Source organism: Corythoichthys intestinalis, chromosome 1, assembly GCF_030265065.1.
Source record: "Corythoichthys intestinalis isolate RoL2023-P3 chromosome 1, ASM3026506v1, whole genome shotgun sequence".
NCBI classification, from domain to species: Eukaryota; Metazoa; Chordata; class Actinopteri; order Syngnathiformes; family Syngnathidae; genus Corythoichthys; species Corythoichthys intestinalis.
In genome coordinates this window covers 7,224,664-7,248,989 of record NC_080395.1, presented here as the reverse complement: position 1 = coordinate 7,248,989, position 24,326 = coordinate 7,224,664, and the positions used below count along the sequence as shown (strand labels likewise).

At 38.6% G+C, this 24,326-nt stretch overlaps 2 protein-coding genes across 4 annotated transcripts; one reads left to right on the top strand and one right to left on the bottom strand.

Moving 5' to 3' along the window:
- Nucleotides 1–4,530: 4,530 nt before the first annotated feature.
- On the bottom strand, nucleotides 4,531–15,529 carry LOC130928105 (gastrula zinc finger protein XlCGF52.1-like). Of its 3 annotated transcripts, XM_057854330.1 has the most exons (3): nucleotides 15,316–15,529; nucleotides 13,598–14,605; nucleotides 4,531–7,782 (listed from the first exon to the last, which is right to left on the bottom strand). In XM_057854330.1, exons 2-3 carry the CDS (start codon nucleotides 13,704–13,706, stop codon nucleotides 6,467–6,469), a joined length of 1,425 nt encoding a protein of 474 aa, XP_057710313.1. In that variant the 5' UTR covers nucleotides 13,707–14,605; nucleotides 15,316–15,529; the 3' UTR covers nucleotides 4,531–6,466. The 3 variants fall into 3 exon arrangements, with proteins under 3 accessions (XP_057710313.1, XP_057710319.1, XP_057710328.1); XM_057854336.1 differs by having other exon boundaries at nucleotides 14,450–15,529; XM_057854345.1 differs by lacking the exon at nucleotides 13,598–14,605.
- Nucleotides 15,530–15,693: 164 nt separating this feature from the next.
- Nucleotides 15,694–22,375, top strand: LOC130923822 (zinc finger protein 501-like). The gene is made up of 2 exons (XM_057849841.1): nucleotides 15,694–15,998; nucleotides 20,989–22,375. The coding sequence occupies exons 1-2, from the start codon at nucleotides 15,872–15,874 to the stop codon at nucleotides 22,209–22,211; spliced, it is 1,350 nt and encodes a 449-aa protein (XP_057705824.1). The 5' UTR covers nucleotides 15,694–15,871; the 3' UTR covers nucleotides 22,212–22,375.
- The last annotated feature ends 1,951 nt before the right edge of the window (nucleotides 22,376–24,326 follow it).

The window sequence follows — 24,326 nt, the reverse complement described above, 5'->3', positions numbered from 1 at the left end:
GCTAACTTACAATGAACTCATTTAAGGATTCAATTCTTTCCGAATGACTATTTACTGAACGCCCCATGGACTAAAAAACAAAATTAGTTCATCTTTAGTGAGCAGATTAACTTGCTTGCGGTTCATTTTGAAGTTTCTTAAGCTTAGTTTAGCTGTTTTTCCACAAGCCATAATGAGACCTTATCGTTCCAATTTTTTTTTTGTATTTAGAACACATATTTACCTAATATCAGTACATTACATATTTACATTAACCCATATTTTGAAATTTGACATATATCGGTATCGACCTCGGGGTGAAGTATCTCGCTCAAGGTTAATTAGTCGAGGTCATCAGGGCTTTCATTTCTGTGGAAATTTTCAGATAGCTATTTATCTAACCATATATTTAACTTTATAAGAGATGTTTCTCAGTCTAGGGACTTTGCAGCTAGTATTTTCTATTTGTGCGCTTTAATAAGTATGCTTTAAGCATTTCAATGAAGTTCAAAGTTGGCATTATTCAATTTTTTTAACGCCAATTTTACACTTTGACTGCAAATGATTATCGACTCCAAAAATCAGTTATCGGCCCCTCTAACTACTAATCATGGGTATCGGTCCTGAAAAACCCATATCGGTTGATCGCTAATATATACAACCTATAATTATGCAATAGAAAACAGCTTTTAAAAAAATAACATTAGAGGAAGTAAAACAAGTCAGTCAATAATGTACAAAAATATTTAATAGCAATAATAATGAAAAACTCATTAATTCTATCATAAAGCAGATTGAAAAATAATAGAATGCACAAGAGTAATGAAGTCATCTTCCCTGAAACTATTGAAATAATGTTTGAAATTCAAAAACAACAAATGAAAGGGCAGCATCAAAGTACAGGTAGTTCCCCGATTTACGAACGTTCCTAAACTGGTGATCAAACACGGAATTCCACGTAAATCGGAATTAGCCCTTAAAATACCCCAAAACACCCTATAAAAAAAAAAAAACTATCCAAAACCATGTACAATACGTCATTGTACTGTCCAAGCCAAGATGTTGGAGCTAAGTCCTAGCTAGACAGTGAGCTAAGCTCTGAAATGATGTCAGACGTCTATGTGTTTTGCCGACTTTATTCAGCTGCCCATGTCACTTGCAGAATGAAACTAAAATAAAATGAAATTAAATCACTCATTTTCAGTAACAGCAATTACATTTTTTTATTTACAAATAGCTGCTGATACAGCAATAACAAACGATTAGCATTCATCAGTTAGCGTTCGCACATCTTCAAAAACAATCACATAAACTCGCCCCAAATATTCGACCACAATTGAAAAAGCTCAATGAACAGTACAAGAGGGGTTTTATAGACCCTACCCACCGACGTCACAAAATCACGTGCTGGCTGTATGGTTCCGCCCCCTTGTCCGTCATTTTGTGTCTGTATTATCAATGGTCTCAATTGATCGAGCAATTTATAATGCATTTCATGGAAGACCCGGTGCTTTCTGATGCCGTAAACTCACTGGATGTGTTGCATAAAAGGCGTTATGTGGAAAAGCTTCGTTCTATACAGTCGCCAGATCCATATTTGATGCCTAAATCGATGTTTTTCGACCCGCTGTCTCCGCCGTATTTGCCTGACATCTGCTAGCTACCCTGATATGTACAACTATCTTGTCCACACAAAATCAGCTTATTCTCACGAAAGTTTGAAAAACTTTAAGAGCTTGGAGGCTTATAAATACTTCGTTGCTGGTTGGTTGAAACAGGTCCTCGTCCACGAAAATTCGGCAGGAATCTATCTTGTGCTTGGAAAGGTGAGTTACGAAATTTTCAATTCAAAATCTTTTGTTATTGCTAACATCCACTGTCAAGTCTAATGTATTTCATGTCGTTTGTCAATGGAGTTAGGGCTTTTAATGTTTATATGGTTTAGCGATAGCACTCTCACTACATACATACGTGTATGTTGTCGGCGATTAGCCTAGCAATGATCTTAATTGTGGTTGTCAGCCCAAAACCCTCTAAATATATATTAAATGCATCTTACCAGATATAAAATGACTACTACAGAATCTGTGGTAATCGTTTGGAGCCCAGTTTTCTCGTCGAATTGCAGCAGCCCATCTCGCTCTCTTCTCTCCGGGTCTCTCGGAATCCGGTAGAACTTCAAGTCTCTCAGTCTTCTCCGTCTATCTTCTCTGTTATTGCAACCGACCGCCACACACGCCTTCACCATTTTGATTATTAATGTTAATGAGCAGAAAAACACGTCGTAAATAGGAGGAATGAACGTAGCCGTAACAGGCAAACATGATGTGTTGACGGACAATTGGGCGGCACCAGTCAGGAGGAAGGAGTTGTGACGTCACGTGGGTAGGGTCTATTCAGCCGCCCCCTCTAGATGCTTCACAAGCAACAAATGTGTGCGCAGGCTTTCACCTCTGTCATTCTTCTGCTGCTCTGCGTGTGGTGAGTGCGTCTATACATGTGCTCGCAAACAAAAGTCGACATTAAAAAAAAAAAACGACAGGACTCAGCCGTCGTAAAGTCGAAATCACGTAAGTTAGGTCTGTCGTAACCCGGGGACTACCTGTATTTGAAGTAAGAACATTCATAAATAAAACAGCAAAAACAGTATACTGCAATAGCAAACGTGACAAGTAAACGTGCCAGTTGTGGTTTCAAGGTATACCATGGTATGAAAATGTCAAGGTTTCAAAACCACAAAAATTTTCCGTAACACCGTCCCTACGGTATGAGAAATCCTTCGCTAGCAGCTGCAGGGCTAACCCCTGCCCCTCCGAATGCTGCTCAGTGTCAGGTGTGAGTCAGCTGTGCTACATGAAGGAGCACTGAAGGAGGCGAAACACCTACAACCCCCCCCCCCCACTGAAGAAAACAAAGTCACTGGTATGTAAATACTTCAGCTACAGAAAAGTTACAGATGGCCACAGCTTAGAGGAGGGCCAACCAACATGGAGAACATGTTTGCGGAGGGTGGCTGCCGAGATGGCAATACCTCAAATATGATTTTGCATTTTTACAAAATTAAAAGTTAGTAATGATATCATGAACGTTTCCCACCAGCTAAAAGTTAACTCCAGCATGTTTAGTTTGTCTAGCGGTGGTAAAACATACTGTTGTGTAAGCTTGTTAAGGTGGCACATAACGTGGCTAATTAGCGTGCCAAGATGTTTCCTCTTTAGCATTAGCCTACTTTTGTTTAGGTCTTCCGCCATTGTAAACATGTTAAAAATAACATTATCATAATAGGGCCTGTGGTGTTATTTCTGTCTCTGGGGACTGTGTTGAGAGAGTGTGTGTATAAGGTAAACAGCATAGGAGTCATACACATGTGCATTTAATGGAAGATAATCCAAAATCACCCAGACATGTCAAAATAACACATTTATGAGCTGTAATTGCAATACCGTGATACTGTGAAACCATGATATTTTTGCTGAAGGTTATCATAGCATCAGAATTTCATACAGGCATGTGCCTAGTTACAAGTTATGGAACAACTTCAAAGTAGCCCAATTCATTCAAATAAAAGGTATGAAATCAAGAATACTGCATTGGTCAAAAAACAAAAAAACAGGACCTGAAAAATCATTTCAAAATGCTTTCAAAAGTGGCTCAAGGGTAGTTCAAATGCTTTTTCCACTGTAAATTAGGGCTGTGCCATCTTAGGCACCTCTACAATTCGATTCGATTCCGATTCAGGGTCCAACAATTCAATTTTTGAAAGATGATTACGGTTATCACTATTATCGATTGATGCATCGTGCATTAGTACCGTATTGGCCCGAATATAAGACGGCCCTGATTATAAGACGACCCCCTCTTTTTCAAGACTCAAGTTTGAAAAAAGACTTTTTGAACACCAAATTAATTTTAATACAGAAAATAATTACAGTACATTTGAAACAAATAATTATAACAATATGTTTGAGAGAAAAAGCATGTTATTTTGCCTCATTCAAATCTCACATTCGTAAATGAATGGCTTCTGGTTTTTGAAATGTAAATAAACAAATCTATTGTGATAAAACAACAAAATTGAAATAACCGCATTAACCATCAAAGTGAAGTCGAACTGTAACTGTCGTCTTGAAACAAATCTGAATAAGGAAAAACATTGCAATAAAATAATGCAAACTGGTTGAACTAAAAGGAGTAGCTGAGATCTGTCATGACAGAACATCGCTTCAATGGTATCTGGCGCCATCTAGCGTCATGAAAGGGGAGAGTAGCTGAGATCTGTCATGACAGAACATCGCTTCAATGATATCTGGCGCCATCTAGCGTTGTTAATGGGTATAATGTCTAGACCGCGAATATAAGACGACCCCCTCTTTTTCAGTGTCATTTCAATGCAAAAAACACCGTCTTATATTCGGGCCAATACGGTAATTAATAAAGTAGCCAAACAAATTTGTGTCCATTATTTATTTAAAATATCCTAATGATTCAACAGGAAAGATGGAAACATGCCCATACAACAAAAGCTGCCCTTAAACTGCGTTTTTTTCCCTCTTTTTTACAAGAAAGTGCAAAAACATTAACCATTTTAAAGGGAGTACTTAATTCTCTCAACAATACAATAAAATTTACACTGGTGGAATGAATTCTACACTTTCCGGAAACAAAGTGTCTTTAGAAATAAGACTTCTTTTTACCAATATACTTTATTTTCACAGAATTCTGTACTATTACACGTTTGTAGTGTTACTGCTGTAGTTAATCATGATTTTACACATTCTGCATATGAAATACATGTTAGCGAATTAGCTTAGCGCTCAGTGCTAACTATTAACATCTCAAAAACAACAATAAATGCTAAGCAGTACAAGAAGGTTTGTGTACTCACCTCTTATAGAGGCACACGGGTCTTAGCAACACACTCAGGACATTTTTCAATGGCATACCGCAAGCAACACGTCACTTCCGTTCATTAATATTCATGACATTATCTACTGTTGCTAAGTAGGGACAAGCCACCGGTTGTCCCTAATAGGAAATGAATGGAAATCGTGTACGAAGGAGATGTTTAAAGAGCACAACCTACCAATTCTCTCCGAAAATGACGTGCCTAGTGCCAAATTCACTGGCAAAGATGGGGAAGAACATAAAAATGTTCAGTTAAAGAGACGGCTTGAGTGTCGAAGGCTGAAAAAGACGAAAAGAACGAGCCGACCCAAGCATAGTCTTCGCTTTTTTATCGACGCGACTGACAATGACATTTTCCTGTTTCAACAAGCTATCCTTTACCATCAGCCCTTTCTCTCTTATATATCCTCTGGTTGTCCTACGTCTCTTACCGTTCTTGGGGGTAATTTAGTTAGCTTTGTGTAGCGATCGCAAATGCTACTCGGTGACAGCCAACTAACACTTGTAATTTTTTCCATTGTTAACAAATCTTAATTCTAGAACTTATTTACACTTCCCCCTTACTAAAGTTGTTTTTTTTTTACAACAGAAAATGTAACAGTGGCAGTGAGATACCATTTTACTTCTTCTTAGGTCATTCATTGTCAGATGTCAGACAGAAGCAGCACCCGGCACGTCACGCCAAAAAATGTAAAAAATATCAAAATGGCTTACCTCTTTGTCCTCTGAAAGACAATGCCAACCCAACGAAATGTTTACTGCCGAGCTGGCGTTAAAAGTCCGCGCAAGTTGATTGTTTTCACATTTTCTCCTCCGAGTTTTTAGTTTCGGGAACCGTATGAAGAAAACATCCTTCATATGTCGTCATGTCTAGAGTCGTTTCTACAAGTTCCAAAAAAGCAATGTGTGATCAGCATGCTCGTTTTTGAAAGATTACCGGAGAAAAGTAGCAGATTTTCCATTGCTTCTTTGCAAGAGCGGGTCTAAAATGTCCCACTTCTACTCTACTTCCGCTTTACGATGCGACGTCACGGTCTAAAAATAGCATGCGTGCGGTACGCCATTGAAATGCCTTATAACTACTGCTGGACATCTGAAAGACTAGGAGCGACGAACTATCTTCTCTTCTCGCTCTTAAAAAATAACTTGCGTACAAAAGCGCGATCGCCGCGTGCCTGCCTGTCTCATACACAAATTTATTTTCCAGTCTTTTAAAAAGGAGTAAATCTCTCTCCCAGTAAATGGGAGCATCCATCACAATGTGCGTGCGTCCGTTAACGGTGTCCGGGTGGCAGAAGTGTCTTGAATTTTGTTCCGCTACAAGCGGCTGTCATAAAGTTATGAGGGAAAAATCATCGTTTTTGAACCTTTATGAATCATAATCGAATTGTCACGTGTCGAATCGCGATGCATGTAATAATAAATTTTTTTGAACTCCTCTACAGTAAATGCATGGCTGAATTCAAAACATATTGTCACACTGCAAATGAAAGGGTTTTCACAAGTGTGGCTTATTGTGTGAAATACTACATTTTCTTTCCGAGCGAATATTTTCCCACAAAATGTGCAGACACAAAGTCTCTTAGCAATGTTGTTTTTGTGTGTGTTTTGTTAGGTTTCCCTTTAAGGAGAAGGTTTTACCACACAACGCGCAGGAAAACGGTTTCTCCCCAGTGTGGCTCCTTGTGTGCAATTCTAAATCTTTCTTGTGAGGGAACCTTTTACCACAAACTGAGCAGAAAAAAGGCTCGTCTCCAGTATGTGTTTTTATGTGATCGTTTAACACTCCCTTCTGGGTGAATCTTTTGTTGCAATGAGCGCAGGCAAAAGGTTTCTCTCCAGTGTGTGTAACTGAGTGTCTTATTAAGTGATGCTTGCAAGAAAATCTTTTTTCGCAAAGAGTGCAGGGAAATGGCTTTTCTCCAGTGTGTGTACGTTCGTGTCTATTTAAATGAATCTTCTGTGCAAATGATTTATCGCAATGTGCGCAGGCAAAAGGTTTCTCTCCACTGTGTGTTCTTGTGTGCATCGTTAAATAAATCTCAAAAGTGAATCTTTTACCACAAAATGTGCAGAGAAAAGGCTTGTTGTGTATTCTTGTATGTTTTGTTAACAGTTTCTTCTTAGTAAAGATTTTATCGCAATGTGAGCAGGCTAAGGACTTTTCTCCAGTGCGTGTACATTTATGTCTGATTAAATGAATCTTCTGGGAAAATCTTTTTTCGCAATGTGCGCAGGCAAAAGGTTTCTCTCCAGTGTGTGTTCTTGCGTGCCTCCTTAAATCAGGCTTGAAAATGAATCTTTTATCACACAATGTGCAGACAAAGGGCTTTTCTCCCCTATGTCTTCTTGTGTGTCTTGACAACTGTCTCTTTTTTGAAAATCTTTTATCGCAGTATGAGCAGGCGAAAGGTTTCTCACCAGCGCATTCTTTTGTTTCTCTTTTCAATGATGTCTCTTTTAAAGACTTTGAACACTTTTGGTCATAGTCGACATCCTCCTCATCAGTGTTTAAGTTTAAAGACTTTGAACACTTTTGGTCATAGTCGACATCCTCCTCATCAGTGTTTAAGTCAGAAGAGTTTGACGTTATGTCCGAGAGCGGCGCTAATAGGCCGTCCGGTTGTGATCGTCCCGCAACTTTTGTTGTCAGGTGTTGAAATGAGCTGTCACTCGCAGGTTTTTCTGCTCCGCTCTCTTCGCTTGGACCGTCATCTTCTTCACTCTTCACACCGACAGTTACTGGAAACGTGGTGATTTCATTTTCCAGTTCTTCTTCTTTAATGCTGGGGATCTCTGGCGCCGCCTCCTGTTTGATATACGACATCTCCGACTCCTCTTTCTGTATAACACGTGGGGTATTGTGCTTCTCTGGGGGAAGCTCTAGCACTGTGATGTCTGTGGGACACAGAATGAAAAAAAATCATGTGATTTGCCAGAGTTGACATCCAATCATTCTTATGTTGTGACACAAACTACACAAACTGTTATTATTGCCATTTTGATACAATAAGCTATAAAAATGGTTTGAATAGCTTCCAAGATATAAGGTGATGTGCATGATAATTAACGTAGCCTATATATTAAAAATAGGTAATTATTGCTTTTTTAATTTCTATACATTCAATTCATATTTTTTAATTCACTCAATATGTACAACACACAAAAAATGAGGATTTCAACTTAAAAGCTATTAAGCAGCTAATATTTTTTGTTTTATTTTGTTTTTAAAGTGAGGAAGAATGTGACTGACTGAGTCAGACATCTCAAATGCTGAAGCAGATGGTGGAAGTGCTCAAACCAATGCTTTTGGCAACAAAGGTCAATACGAAGAAAAGACCCACCAATTTTATCATTGTCCCACTCCAAGCTCAACTGCTTACTGACACCTACAGCTAGGCATGTGCCGGTATGAGATTTTCACGGTACGATAACCGTGAGCAAAAATACCGCGGTTTCACGGTATTGCAATTATAGCTCCAAAATTTTGAGATGTATGGGTTAAAAAAAAAAAAAATCAATTGAACAGGATTTTTTCTAAACATATTTGCAAATTGGAACATGAATATAATGTGAAAATAAATAAATTAACAAAAAATAACAAATATTATATAAAATTAAAATAAATAGAACCTAGACTATACCCACAGCCACAGCTCAAGTTGCTCAATATTAGAGTAAGAACAAAATAATTGCTATAAAAAGTAAAAACACTTCTAAATAAAATTATAAATAAATACTGTATGACTTTTTTTTGAGGGGGGGGGGAGCTCAAGTGAAGTTTCGCCATTTTCAGCCACCGTGTCAACTCTAGTCTACATGATGCCATGCCTTTGTGTTAAAAAGAACAAAGAATTCATAAGTTAATAAGTTAATTAAAAATGTATAAGTTAGTTTTATAAATTAGTTAAAATGAAAATATTGTTGAGGAAAGGTTTCATCTAAAAAAAAAATTTTTTTTTTAAAGTGAGGAGTGAGACCTCCTCCTCAATTAGCGATCTTTGACGCGATTCTTTTTCTTTCCCCCCTGCATTCAAGCTTTTCTCTCACTCAGCGGCTGTGAGACATAAAAGAAGCTCCTCTCCCAGTTTAGCCTAGGCTAACATTCGTCTTTGTAAGTTTTGGTTAGTTTGTATATTGAATTTGAAAGGAAAATGTGTGTTTTGTTTTTGGCGAACTTTTTAATGGAGCTACTGCTATCCTGTTGAACCTAATCACACGTGGAAAAATACAATTGTACAGCGTTTTAAATGTATTTATTTGTATATTTCACCACGATTTGAGAGCTCAATAAATTGAAGAAAACTACGCCTTGTGTTTGGAGGATTTGTTTTTGGGTTTGCTGGCTGTTTAGTGACACTCACGGCAACAAACGGGAAGGGGTGAGCGGTGCCGCACCAAGCCACTTCGGCTGCATTTTGGCACGTGAAAAATAGCGAATACCGTACTAAGGTATGACGGAACATTTTAGTGGTTTTGAAACCGCGACGTTTTCACACCACGGTAAACCGTGAAACCGGTAACCGGCACATGTCTACCTACAGCACTGTTAAATTTTGTTTTTTTAAAGATTTAAAACTTAAAGTTTGAATACACCATTCATCTTGATCTCTCCAAGAGAGATCAGTGGTTGTGGTTTGTTTCTTCTATATGTGCAGTAGGGCTGGGCGATATGGCCACAAGTACGCATCATGGTAAATTGAGCAGATTTAACTCGATAACGATAAATTCGCCCAAGCAGACTGTTATATAATTTGAAAATTTGAATCAATGCATGGAAAACAAATTAACGGTTTCTCGTTAAATTTATTTACCAGCTTTCAATTTAACAAATTCACATGCAGTCTAAACATTAAGTATAAAAAAAAATCTTGTAAACAATAAGAATTCTAGTGTGAACATTTATCACAACTTGTTTAACTTGAAAAATGTACAACGTTATAAAAATCAATATGACGACTGTGCAAACATGTCATTCTAACACAAATGACTTGCAGCTTTAACAGTACACTTCAGACACTTATTGGTAATGGCTGCTGTGACATAATTATTCAACACAAGTGTTTACGTCAAGGTTTCAGGATTTTTTTCCCAGAACATTTTTAATACATACACCCCCCCCACAGACACAACCAGATTTTATTGCTCTGTATTGCTCTGATGCCAATGAAACATTAAAGATTTTATGATGGCAGAATAAAGCAAACACATACAGAAAAATAGCTGTGGCCATTAAACTGTCATATTATACATAGGCTTCACTGTTGGATTATACTTTATGCTGAGTGTTTTACCATCATGAAAGCTTTCAGAGAAATCACACAGAGATACCAAATAACGCGACATAATGATTGCTAGATGAAGTCTGTGCCCAGTCCACTCATTAATTTTCAGCCGTTTCGACAAGGTTAGAGCCGCTATCTGACTCCATCACGTTCATTTGTACCGTTAGCCTGTGGCTTGGCTACCAGAAGAAAGCACTGAAAGCATCCTCTCCTGAAATCGTGAGAACCAGGGAGGACAGTGGGTGAAAGCCCGTCTGGAACCCGCCAAGAGTTTACTTAATGTAGGGTGAAAGTTTGGCGAAGCTCCCTTAAGCCCGGCTCCATCACGTTTGCTTGTGGCGTTAGGCGCTAGCGTTAGCCTACCGGACTTTTGTTTGTTTGGCTTCCTGAAAACCACGTGACTCCATACGTAAGCGCACTGACTGCTTTCTTAAAGGGGAATGGACATAGCCGAACAACACAGAGTCAAAGCGGGATGAAACGACTATATTTTCTTTTTTTATCAAATTACCGAATTTACCGACATGGTCAAAATTACGTCGGTCATCGTGAAGAATTTCGGTAGCGTTAAATTTTCGGTTTACCGCCCTGCTCTAATGTGCAGGTACACTATTTTCAGTAGATTTATATTTTACAGCAATGTTGCACAGAAAAGGTTTAATAAATGGCTTAAACAATACTTTTTTCTGTTTTGAAATATCTTTTTTTTGTTTTAACAGTTGAATAGTAGAATATCATGTATCAAATTTCTGACCAATATATCGACAATCGCTGTATCGTGATATCGTGAGATAATCGTTATCGTGAGCCTTGTATCGTGAATCGTATCGTATGGTGAGGTGCCCTGAGGTTCCCACTCCTAGTTGTTCATTTGGATTTTGGTCAACAAACCTAGTGACACAATACTAGTACCGAAGCTTTGCTTCACTTGAACATGACTTAATCCTACCTTTGTTGTAATAGTTATTTTTATTTCAAGGTGCTATAACATGCTACAACAAGTGACTTTGAAATCATAGCACACCATGTTTTTGACACAAATCCATACAAAAAAAGAGAGTGACTGAAAAGTAAGCTTGAGAACGATAAACCGATACGACCAGATATCCGGTTTAACAGGTGAGAGATACAGCTGTATTGATAGTAAAGTTACCATTCGACAGTGATTAGCCATTAAATATTCAATGAACCGATAGTAGAGATAGAATTCGGCTATCGCGAGCTCAAAAATCGGCTTCTAATGCCGAGCTCAGTGCATTGCCTAATATGATAACAATTTAGCTTTTACCTCACATGCTGCGCTTGTGTCATTCACCACACAGCGCACTTAGATTGTGACCACCGTCGTGGTTGCCTCAACTTCCCATTCATTTCGGCAGAACCGCTAGTAGTCGCCGTCATTACGCGATCGTCACGGGCGTGTCATAACAACGAGAGAGCTAACAAACCCACTGTAACGCATGCACCGTAGCGTTTTCTTCACTCATGCTAAAACAATGGACAGTTTGCGCACCACGCCAGCGACGTGCAGCGATTGATTTTCAACGCACCCCGGAAAACAAAAGTCGGACTTTGAAGTGACGAAGGCAGCCAGATCTTTTCGCATGGGACAGAGCTAGTGTGAAGCGGTACAGAGATCGGGAGTTTTTAACCCTGAAAAATAACCCACTACAATGGTGGAAAGGGCGGCATGTTGTTTCCACGAAACGCTGTCTACTTCAACATGAACATGTGGATCAGTTGATCTTCCTCAAGAAAAATCTGCCCTTCAAAAAAGATATAGACAGTGATGAGGAATAAAAAAAAATGTGGAAGTAAGTGACTTTGCTGTGTATAAGATTAAAGTAATGATTATAGAATAATGCCATGTTTTTCCACCCAGTTATACCAGTGGTAAAGCATAATTTATTATTTATTTCTGAAAACACTAGCAGGTTTAATTCTTTTTTTCTAGAGCTGCTGCATATAATTAATATTTTTTGCTTGTAAGATGTCTACGTTGAAAGTTTGCACTTAAATTACTTACCTATTGTGTTCAAAACACCAGGAAATACAGTAATTAAATCACTGCACTTTATTGTTGTCTGTCACTGGAGTTTTATTTTATTATCAATCCCATCCAACAAAATGACGGTCATATAGTAAGCTTTATTTTTTTTCATATAAAAATAAAACATAACATTGGTATGAAATTTTGTTGTTTAATCTCTAATCTTTGTTTATATGTTTAAAATACTGTACGAACACACACAGCAAATGTTTACTATCGTATCGTTTTCACTCTGTATTGAACCGTATCGTTCTTAGACTATCGAATCGTATCGAATCGCTCGGCCTTAAAGAGCATACGACAGGAGAAAAAAAAGTCTTAAATGGCATTATTATGTGAATTAAAATCATATTTTGAGACGATTCGACAATATACAACAATTTAGCAAAGCGCAGATGACGAGAAATTAGTCTTTTAATCTGCCGGTTAGCCACGCCTACCATTATAGGGCTTTAGCGTCCCCAACAGGTGGATGACGTCAGGTGGATGGGCTCATCGGTTTTACTATTCCGCCCATTGAGGGGGAATTATTCAGAACGAGGAAAACGCGACGAAGAGAGCCGCACAATGTCATTGTTTCAGTCTCTCTACTCCAATATTTTTACAGGATATTCTTTTTATCCAAGTATTTTTTCCCCAATAGCTAAATAAATGGCTTGAGAAGGACCAGTCAGCCCTTCGAGGGGGAACTATTCAGAATGAGGAAAACGCAACGAAGAGAGCTGCAAAATATCATTGTTTCTGTCTCTTTACTTCAATATTTTTACAGGATATTCTTTTTATCCAAGTATTTTCCCCAATTGCTAAATAAATGGCATGGTCATGACAAATAACAGTCTTGTGCTAAATGGAATATGAAATAATAAAAATGCATTTATTCAGGACGACATGGCAAAATTACTCCATAATTGTCAAAACTGTCCACTTCACCTTTACTGTCGCACCTCCCGAACGATATTTTATGACACCTAAATCGGACATATGTCATTTCCCCTCCCCGGCTTTGGAGAATGTAAACAAACCAAAAGGCGTGACAGCTAGCCGACATGCTAACCCGAAACGAGTGATGTTTCAAAGTCTTCGAAGTGGAAAATCACATATAACTCGCCTGGATTATTTGACATGACGATTGGGTTGTCGGTTGTCTATGCGGATCGGCAAACCGCCCGGCGGAGAGCAATTTACAGTTCGTTCCCCGAAGGAGGGTGGCTGCAGTTGTTGTGCAGCTAACGTGCTGCTAATGTGCATGAGGAAAGCTTTTTACATGCTTATCAATGATCAAACATAAGTAGTCCTTTATTTAAAGAAAGTTTGTAGTGTTTAGTTTGTAGTAGCTGTATTAATATTTGACATAATACTAAACAAGTTTTTTACTCACTTCCTCGTAAGTCCAATGGTCCCACAGTAGTCGGGCTTGTTTTGGCCAATATCCGCGGTGAATGGGAACCTTTTGAAATTCCAAAAAGGTGCATACACCTCTCCCTCATACAGAATGATTTTTCTGCAGCCGTTTGGCTGGCGTGATGCGAAAAATAAACGTATTAATCCGCAAAATCAGCTGAATCCTTCGTCCTCATACACAACAGTACGCTGTATAGTGAAGAGGACGCCTTCTACCGTACACGTCACAGCGCCCTCCTCCTCAATGCAAGACCGAAGCCGGAAGTCACTCATTTTCATGGCGCGGCATTAAAAAAACTAAATAAATATAGCGATCGCTTCCACACACATCCAAGCGGTCCATATCATTGAGGAGCATAAAGTACCGCGTGTATTATGAAATAAACATGCTTTTTTGTGTCACATGCACTTTAAAAATGAATCGTTTTTTAATCGAATCGTAACCTGTGTATCTAGCAGAGGTTGCGCTAGACATTTTCGTTGTCTGTCATTTTGACTGACAGGGTCATAAAAATCCGGTCATAATCCATTTTTACCTGTCACTGAAATTTTTAAAATGATAATGATGACATATTCAATAGTATTTAGTTTTCATTCATTTTTAATTAATATTGTAACGCTTGCTTGGCGGCGTAAAATTAGACACAGAAGTCGTGGTATTTTTCTCCCTCTTTTTACTCCGCTTACCGCCAACAACACCAACAAAACAACAACTCCGCCCCAAAGAAAAAGAGGCAACTATATAGACCCCAATCACCAATGTCACACAATGATCTTAATTGTGGTTGTCAGCCCAAAATCTTCTAAATATATATTAAATGCATCTTACCAGATATAAAATGACTACTACATAGTCTGTGGTGATCGTTTGGTGCCCAGATTTCTTGTCGAATTACAGCAGTCCATCTCGCTCTCCTCTTCGGGTCTCTCAGAATACGGTAGAACTTCAAGTCTCTCCGTCTATCTTCACATCCGCCACATACGCCTTCACCATTTTGATTATTAATGTTAACGAGCAGAAAAACACGCCATAATAGGAGGAATTTACGTAACGGTAATGCTAAAATCCGATGAGTAGACGGACAACATGGCGGCTCCAGTCAGGGGGGCGGAGTTGTGATGTCATGTGATTGGGGTCTATACACAGGCGGCAATCTAGTCCACCAAATGGATGACACGCTGGCACACCGGGTGCACCAATAAGAACCTCGCATTGATGTGTCAATCACGGTGCCGCCGCCAGACCCCGGTGACGCTACAATATTCTGACAGAATAGCCAACGGCGTCATGCATTAAGAGAGACAATAGCTAATTAATATGCTCACTCGCCACCCTGTGGTCTGGGGTGTGAATTGCAACCTGTCAAAATGACGGACTTCAGGTTTTTTTCCGTCACCGTTTTAAAAAACCGGTCAACGACGGAAAATATTCGGTTAACGCGACCCCTGGTATCTAGATACATTTCGAATCGGCTTCATGTCAGAGATTCCCAACCCTACTGAAAAGGCTTAGTCCTGAAAGTAGAACACAATTAGTCCTACTTTCTCAGCCGCCTCGAGAAAAGTCTATAATTAAATATATTCATTTATGGCCAAGATTCCGTCTCCCCGACAAAGAAAAATAAACATAAAAAAACAAAAACAAAAAACAAACAAATCGGAACTTGCGTCACGCACAAGCAACGAAATACGTACCGTGTCTTGGCTAGCAGGCAAGCTAAGCTAAACTTAGGCTAAGCTAAATGAGTCTGGGAAGCGTAAATATACAGCCAAACGATATTCACTAAGCTTGAAGTTGAGATGTTTTACTCCACTAAACGTTTACTTCGTTACTTATCCGATGAGAATGTTTTGAAGGAGCGCGTTTGATTTGCAGAGTACACTAGAACTGCAAGTCGACTCGGGTAGACGGAAGTTGCGGAAGCGTGAACCGGAAGTAGAAACGTTGAGGAAGTCGTCGTCAACCCAGTAGGTGGCGGTAATGCACCACGGTACGAGGGGTAAACTGCCAATAAACAAAAAGAAGAAGAAGAAGTAAGAGCGGAGAAGTTTATTCAACATGGCTAGCGCGAGACAGACTGTTGTCAATGACTTCTGTCGTTGTTGCGGTAAATACTTGAGGATAAATGGTATTATTGGCGGCTCCGTGTTGATATTCGAACAGGCTTATACCTCACGGAGCTCACGTATTGTGAAACGGCTTGAGGGTTTGGGTCTCGCGTTGACACCAGACGTAAATAGATCGATAAGAATGTGCAGGCCGTGTCTAAATCTTATAGGACGCTTGGAACGGGACTTACCAATTTTTCGCAAATGGCAACAAAAAGAGGACGCTCGGACAACGGAAGCACCGCTGACTGAAGGCTCATCTCTTGATGGTACATAAAAATATTTTCTATATTCGAGTATTATCTTTTATGTATTTGTTTTATTGCATGCCCTTTAAGATTGGCCGTTCCTTTTCATTGCGTCGATGTCAATTTGGACATTCAGGGATGTACGTTTTTTTCAAAGGGGTGTACTCACTTTTGTTGCCAGGGGTTTAGATATTAATGTCTGTATTTCGAGTTGTTTTGAGGGGAAAATAAAATAACTTTATTATATAAGCTACTTTTCATTGTGTCAAAGTGTCATTTCGTCAGTTTTGTCCCATGAAAAGGTATACTTCAATATCTGCAGAAATGTGAGGAGTGTACTCACTTTTGTGATACGCTGCATTATAACGCAAATTAGTGCATCTATACGGCACAGTCACAAACATATTAGACATATTTGAAAACAAGGTCCAATAAGCCTAGTTTAACACTCTTTTCACAACACTAAATTAAATTGCTCTATTCCAATAGCGCTCTGCACGGCGTCAGCTCCATAGCAACAACAAACAATAATATGGATTAGGAGTGGGAACCTCAAGCCACCTCACGATACGATACGATTCGCGTGTGGCTCACGATAACGATTATCTCACGATATCACGATACAGCAAAAATCAATACATTGGTCAGAAATTTGATACATGATTTTGTATGATACAACTGTTAAAACGAAAATATATATATATTTCAAAATAGAAAAAAATACTGTTTAAGTCATTTATTAAACAGTGACACCTTTTCAGTGCAACATTGCTGTGAAATATAATTTACTGATAATTGTGTACCTGCACATATAGAGGAAACAAACCACAACCACTGATATTTCTTGGAGAAATGATGAATGGCACCCTTAATTTCTTAAGTTTTGAATCTTTTGAAAAAAAATTTAACAGTGCTGTAGGTGTCAGTCGGCAGTTGAGCTTGGAGTTGGGCAATGATAAAATTGGTGGGTCTTTTCTTTGTATATGACCTTTGTTGTCAAAAGCATTGGTTTGAGCACTTCCACCATCTGCTTCAGCATTTGATACAGTGCCTTGCAAAAGTATTCGGCCCCCTTGAACCTTGCAACCTTTTGCCACATTTCAGGCTTCAAACATAAAGATATAAAATTTTAATTTTTTGTCAAGAATCAACAACAAGTGGGACACATTCATGAAGTGGAACAAAATTTATTGGATATTTAAACATTTTTAACAAATAAAAAACTGAAAAGTGGGGCGTGCAATATTATTCGGCCCCCTTGCGTTAATACTTTGTAGCGCCACCTTTTGCTCCAATTACAGCTGCAAGTCGCTTGGGGTATGTTTCTATCAGTTTTGCACATCGAGAGACTGACATTCTTGCCCATTCTTCCTTGCAAAACAGCTCGAGCTCAGTGAGGTTGGATGGAGAGTGTTTGTGAACAGCAGTCTTCAGCTCTTTCCACAGATTCTCCATTGGATTCAGGTCTGGACTTTGACTTGGCCATTCTAACACCTGGATACGTTTATTTTTTAACCATTCCATTGTAGATTTGGCTTTATTTTTTGGATCATTGTCCTGTTGGAAGATAAATCTCCGTCCCAGTCTCAGGTCTTGTGCAGATACCAACAGGTTTTCTTCCAGAATGTTCCTGTATTCGGCTGCATCCATCTTCCCGTCAATTTTAACCATCTTCCCTGTCCCTGCTGAAGAAAAGCAGGCCCAAACCATGATGCTGCCACCACCATGTTTGACAGTGGGGATGGTGTGTTCAGGGTGATGAGCTGTGTTGCTTTTACACCAAACATATCGTTTTGCATTGTGGCCAAAATGTTCAATTTTGGTTTCATCTGACCAGAGCACCTTCTTCCACATGTTTGGTGTGTCTCCCAGGTGGCTTGTGGCAAACTTTAAACGAGACTTTTTATGGATATCTTTGAGAAATGCCTTTCTTCTTGCCACTCTTCCATAAAGGCCAGATTTGTGCAGTGTACATTGTTGTCCTAAGGACAGACTCTCCCACCTCAGCTGTAGCTCTCTGCAGTTCATCCAGAGTGATCATGGGCCTCTTGGCTGCATCTCTGATCAGTTTTCTCCTTGTTTGAGAAGAAAGTTTGGAAGGACGGCCGGGTCTTGGTAGATTTGCAGTGGTCTGATGCTCCTTCCATTTCAATATGATGGCTTGCACAGTGCTCCTTGAGATGTTTAAAGCTTGGGAAATCTTTTTGTATCCAAATCCGGCTTTAAACTTCTCCACAACAGTATCTCGGACCTGCCTGGTGTGTTCCTTGGTTTTCATAATGCTCTCTGCACTCTAAACAGAACCCTGAGACTATCACAGAGCAGGTGCATTTATGCGGAGACTTGATTACACACAGGTGGGTTCTATTTATCATCATCGGTCATTTAGGACAACATTGGATCATTCAGAGATCCTCACTGAACTTCTGGAGTGAGTTTGCTGCACTGAAACTAAAGGGGCCGAATAATATTGCACGCCCCACTATTCAGTTTTTTATTTGTTAAAAAAGTTTAAATTATCCAATAAATGTTGTTCCACTTCACAATTGTGTCCCACTTGTTGTTGATTCTTGACAAAAAAAATTAAATTTCATATCTTTATGTTTGAAGCCTGAAATGTGGCGAAAGGTTGCAAGATTCAAGGGGGCCGAATACTTTTGCAAGGCACTGTATGTCAGACTCAGTCAGTTACATCCTTCTTTACCTTAAAAACAACAAAATAAATAAAAGAAATATTAGCTACTTAATAGCTTTTGAGTTGAAATCCTGATTTTGTATGTGTGTTGGAAGTATTGAGTGAATTAAAACAATATGAATTGAATGTATAGAAATTTAAAATGCGATAATTACCTATCTTTAATATATAGGCTACATTAATTATAATGTACGTCACCTTGTATATCTTGGAAGCTATTCAAACTGTTTTTATAGCTTATTGTATCAAAATGGCAGTAATAATAGTTTGTGTAGTAAACTATATGGAAAGTGGCTCTCAAATAATATCAAATAAATCAGTAAATTCATGTAGGCTTGTTCGCTATTCATTTTCATCCAGTTTAGGGTCCTGGTTCATTTTGTATTATTCAACACCAAATGTCATCAAAATAATACATGTAAATTAAAATATTAATTACTAGTACATTGCAAAACTTTCTTACCTCAACTGATGCTCCATAGAAATCCGGTGTCTAATTAGTCACCAGCTGCCAGTTAACCTTATTTTATTAGACATTTCTTGCATACAGCAAAGTCCTTGTTCGCCTTATTTCCTTTATTATTGGTGTAAAATCCAAAGTGTGTCCACATGTGTGATTTTCAGCAATATTTTTGTCACTTTTCCTCCACCGTTCTCACGAACCTTTTTTTATTTTTTTCAACCCACTTGGGTCCGCTCTTCTTCTCTAGGCGACTTGTGCGCACTTTACCTTCACCACCACTGCTGAGCGCCCCTAGTGGACCGCCAAGGAATTGCTCAACAAACATTGAGCAGTTTACAGCATCCATACTCCATTGTATGGCCAATATGTCAAATAAAAGTATCGATACTTGGCGGGAGCATATCGATAACCGATCGGGTTGCAAAATATCGCGATATATCGCTGTATCGAGATATTGTCACACTCTTAATATGGATACAATGCAAGCATGTCTTACCTATTTGAAGACACCAAAGGACAACCACCTTCATTTTTGACCTCGAATTTTAAAGAATTTCGCTGTTTTTTAAAAGAAAAAAAAATTGCTAAATTGTTTTTTTAGACCATGTTAACACCACGTCTGTCAATAGTTAGCATTTCCGTTCTAATAGCACCTTATCCAACATGACTTGGTGGTAAGCAAGCTGTTAGGTGGTGACCATGTTATTAAAAAAAAAACTTTTTCTACATATATATTTAATGCCCAAAGTTCAATACTCCAGTGTTTAAATATTTTATGAATGTATTTTTAACACACAGAGAAAAAAAGAAAATAATCCACCAAAACATTTTTTCTCCCTACAACAGGGGGTGCTGCAGCACCCTCTGCACCCTAATTGCCGCGCCGCTGCTTTTTTGTATAGATTTGTGTTAATAATAAGGTGTGCTATCATTCAAAAGTCACTAGTTGTCACATTTTATAGCAACTTTAAATAAAAATGACTATTGTTACAAAGGTAGGATTAAGTATGTTCAAGTGAAGCAAAGCTGCAGTCCATCGTGTCACTAGTAGAGCCTAGTTCAGGCCTAAAAAATCCAACCCGACCTGACCCGGCCCGCGTGTATTAAAGCCTGACCTGGCCCGAGCCCGAGCAATTAACTTAACTTGCTGGCCCGAGCCTGGAAAAAACCCCAATTTTTAAAAATTGTATTTTGCATGCCCGAGCCCGAACCCCCCTGAAATTTTACATTTTATTTGTAGGACCGAGCCCGAACCCCCCCCCCCCCCCCCCGAAAATGTACATTTTATTTGTAGCCTCGAGCCCGTTTTATTTGTGAGGACTCAGGAGGAGGAGGAACTGCGGGGATGCGATGCGTGGTGGCTTAAAGCCTGTCTTTTGTAACAAATTTTCCCAGTTAAACAAGACTGTAGGATGCATATTCCATAAACATTTTTATCTTTTATATTTGTGTGGCTGTTCTATCAGGTGGATAGTTCATACGTCATTTCCTTGGCAAAATGCAATAGACATTTATTTTAATTTCTTCAAGTTGGCAGAAAAAAATGCAAGTTTTCTTAATGTTTAAATAGTCTACATATTTTTATGATCATTATAAATGCATTTACACAACTAAATAACGCTGGCCGGAAATTCGTGTCGGGTCGGGTTGGGGTTCAGGCTCAAAATCTAGGCTCTAGGTCTGTTGACCAAAATCCAAATAAGGCTGAGCTGAACAGGTAACAATCCATTTAAAAAACACCTGTGTTTGGCTGCCATTGATGTCCAATCCATTTGAAGTGGGAGGGTTGGCAGGGAATAAACGAACGTTGGCAAATCATGTGATTTTTTTTTTTTTTATCCTGTTTCCCGTAGACGTCACAGAAGATCTTCACCCTGAAATGCACGATCCCACCCATGTGATACAGGAGAAGAACTCGGCAATGCCGTACATCAAACAGGAGGCGGAGCCAGAGATCCCATACGTGAAAGGAGAAGAAGAGGAAGATGAAATCACTAAGTGTCCAATGACTGTTTGTGTGAAGAGTGAAGAAGATGAAGGTCCAAGCAAAGAGATCAGCGCATCGACTCTTTCGAACGACAGCTCACAAAAAGTTGAAGAGCGATCGCAACCGGACGGCCTCTTACCTCCACTCTCGGACGACGATGACATAACATCACACTCCTCTGACATTAATGAGGAGGATGTAGACTTAAGCCAAAATGCTTCGAAATCCTTAAACAAGTCATCTTTGAAAAGAGTGATCAAACAGTGTGTGGGTGGGAAACCTTTCGCCTGCTCATTTTGTGGTAAAAGATTTTCTCAGAAGTATAACTTGACAAGACACACACGTACGCACACTGGAGAAAAGCCCTTTGCCTGCAAGCTTTGCGATAAAAGATTTTTTCAGGAGAAAACATTGAGAATACATAAACGTACACACACTGCAAAAAAGCCTTTTGCCTGCACCTGTTGCATTAAAAAAATTTGCCGGAAACAACTGTTAACAATACACATGAGAACACACACTGGAGAAAAGCCATTTGCCTGCAAACTTTGCGATAAAAGATTTTTTCAGGAGAAAACATTAAGAATACATGAACGTACTCACACTGCAAAAAAGCCTTTTGCCTGCACCTGTTGCAGTAAAAGATTTTGCCGGAAACAACTGTTAACAATACACATGAGAACACACACTGGAGAAAAGCCATTTGCCTGCACGCTTTGCGAAAAAAGATTTTCCCAGGAGAATACTTTAAAAATGCACAAGCATACACACACTGGAGAAAAACCCTTTGCCTGCACATTTTGCGATAAAAGATTTTCTTGGAAGAATAATGTACGAATACATAAGCGTACACACACTGGAGAAAAGCCTTTTCCTTGCACGCTTTGCAAACAAAGATTTTCTTGGAAGCATCACTTAACAAGACACTTACTTGTACACACTGGAGAGAAGCCTTTTCCCTGCACAGTTTGTGGTAAAAGATTCGCGCGGAAGGAATTTTTAAACAAACACACGCGAGAACACGAACTGGAAAGAAACCTTTTGCCTGTTCATTTTGAGAGGGAAGATTTTGTCGTAGGCAACAGTTAGCGTCACACTTGCAGACACACACTGGAGGAAAGACTTGTCTGCAAATGTTGTGCTAATAAATTCACTTGCAAGGGACATTTCGAATTGCAAACAAGAAGCCATACCTGGGAAACACCTTTCAATTGCAGTGTGTGACAAAATATTCTGAAGTCTTCCATGCATTTAATGTGGGAAAAACATTTTAATTTCCTTATTCAGATTATCTTGAGCTTCTTTTATAAAAAGTTGTTGAAATCATTTGCTCGACCCTTTCTTTTTGAGACCAATCACAAGCTTCTGGATTTTTTTGTTTTTAATTGAATTGGATTACATCCGTTTCTGTTGGAGTTGTTCCATAACTTATATACTTCCTCCTGCTTTTTGCCATTTTACTTCGGAATGTTTGCATTTGTACAGAGCCGCTAAAGGGACATCGACAGAAATAACATAAATTTAAGCAATCTGGTGCGCAACAGAAACTCTGGCAAACATTGACATTATGTAGCATTTAAGCTAGCAGTCTTTTGCTACGCAAGTTAGCAAATTTTTGTAAACATTAGCATTATGTAGCATTTAAGCTAGCGGATTTTTGCTATGCAAATTAGCCATTGTTGTAAACATTAGTATTACCGTATTGGCCCAAATATAATACGGCCCTGAATATAAGATGACCCCCTCTTTTTCAACACTCAAGTTTGGGAAAAAAAGACTTTTTGAACACCAAATTAATTTTTATACAGAAAATAATTACAGTACTTGAAACAAATGATTATAACAATATATTTGAGAGAAAAAGCATGTTATTTTGCCTCATTCAAATCTTAATATCTGAACATTTAAATATGTAAACTAAAGTGCAATCACGTTCGTAAATGAATGTCTTCTGGTTTTTGAAATGTAAATAAACCAATCTATTGTGATAAAACAACAAAATTGCAATAACTGCACTAACCATCAAAATGAAGTCTAACTGTAACTGTAGTCTTGAAGTCAAACTGTAACTGTAGTCTTGAAACAAATCTGAATATGGAAAAACATTGCAATAAAATAATGCAAACTGGTTAAACTTGAGAGTAGCTGAGATCTGTCATGATAGAACATCGCTTCAATGATATCTGGCGCCATCTAGCGTCGTGAATGGGGAGAGTAGCTGAGATATGTCATAACAGAAAATCATTTCAATGATATCTGACGCCATCTAGCGTCGTGAATGGGTATAATGGTTAGACCGCAAATATAAGACGACACCCTCTTTTTCAGTCTTATTTCAATGCAAAAAACACTGTCTTATATTCGGGCTAATACGGTATATAGCATTTAAGCTCGCAATCTTTTGCAATGCAAGTTAGCCAATTTTTGTAAACATTAGCATTATGCAGCATTTAAGCTAGCGGACTTTTGCTGTGCAACTTAGCCATTGTTGTAAACATTAGTATTACCGTATTGGCCCGAATATAAGATGGCCCTGATTATAAGATGACCCCCTCTTTTTCAAGACTCAAGCTTGAAAAAAGACTTTTTGAACACCAAATTAATTTTTATGCAGAAAATAATTACTATATATCCGAAACAAATGATTATAACAATATATTTGAGAGAAAAAGCATGTTATTTTGCCTCATTCAAATCTTAATATCTGAACATTTAAACATGTAAACTAAAATGCAATCACATTCGTAAATGAATGGCTTCTGGTTTTTGAAATGTAAATAAACCAATCTATTGTGATAAAAGAACAAAATTGCAATAATTGCATTAACCATCAAAGTGAAGTCTAACTAACTGTAGTCTTGAAACAAATCCGAATAAGGAAAAACATTGCAGTAAAATAATGCAAACTGGTTAAACTTGAGAGTAGCTGAGATCTGTCATGACAGAACATTGCTTCAGTGATATCTGGTGCCATCGGGCTAAAACGGTATATAGCATTTAAGCTAGTGGACTATTGCTATGCAAGTTGGCCAATTGCAACAAACACTAGAGGACTATTGCCATGTACAATTGGCTAACTTACATTGCAAAATTCTTCAAGCTTAAATGCTATTTAATGCTAATGTTTACCAGATTGTTTCTGGTGCACACCAGATTGCTGAAATTTATTTCGATGTCCCTTTAGAGGCTCTGTATATTTGACAC

What these genes read in the sequence shown, in the direction of transcription:
- LOC130923822 (XM_057849841.1), top strand. Translation starts at nt 15,872, where the DNA reads ATGTGCAGGCCGTGTCTAAATCTTATAGGACGCTTGGAACGGGACTTA. An exon ending in TGAAGGCTCATCTCTTGATG is followed by an intron (nt 15,999 to 20,988) that starts GTACATAAAAAT and finishes TGTTTCCCGTAG; the next exon opens with ACGTCACAGAAGATCTTCAC.
- LOC130928105 (XM_057854330.1), bottom strand. Translation starts at nt 13,706, where the DNA reads ATGAGGGAGAGGTGTATGCACCTTTTTGGAATTTCAAAAGGTTCCCAT. An exon ending in ACCATTGGACTTACGAGGAA is followed by an intron (nt 7,783 to 13,597) that starts GTGAGTAAAAAA and finishes TGTGTCCCACAG; the next exon opens with ACATCACAGTGCTAGAGCTT.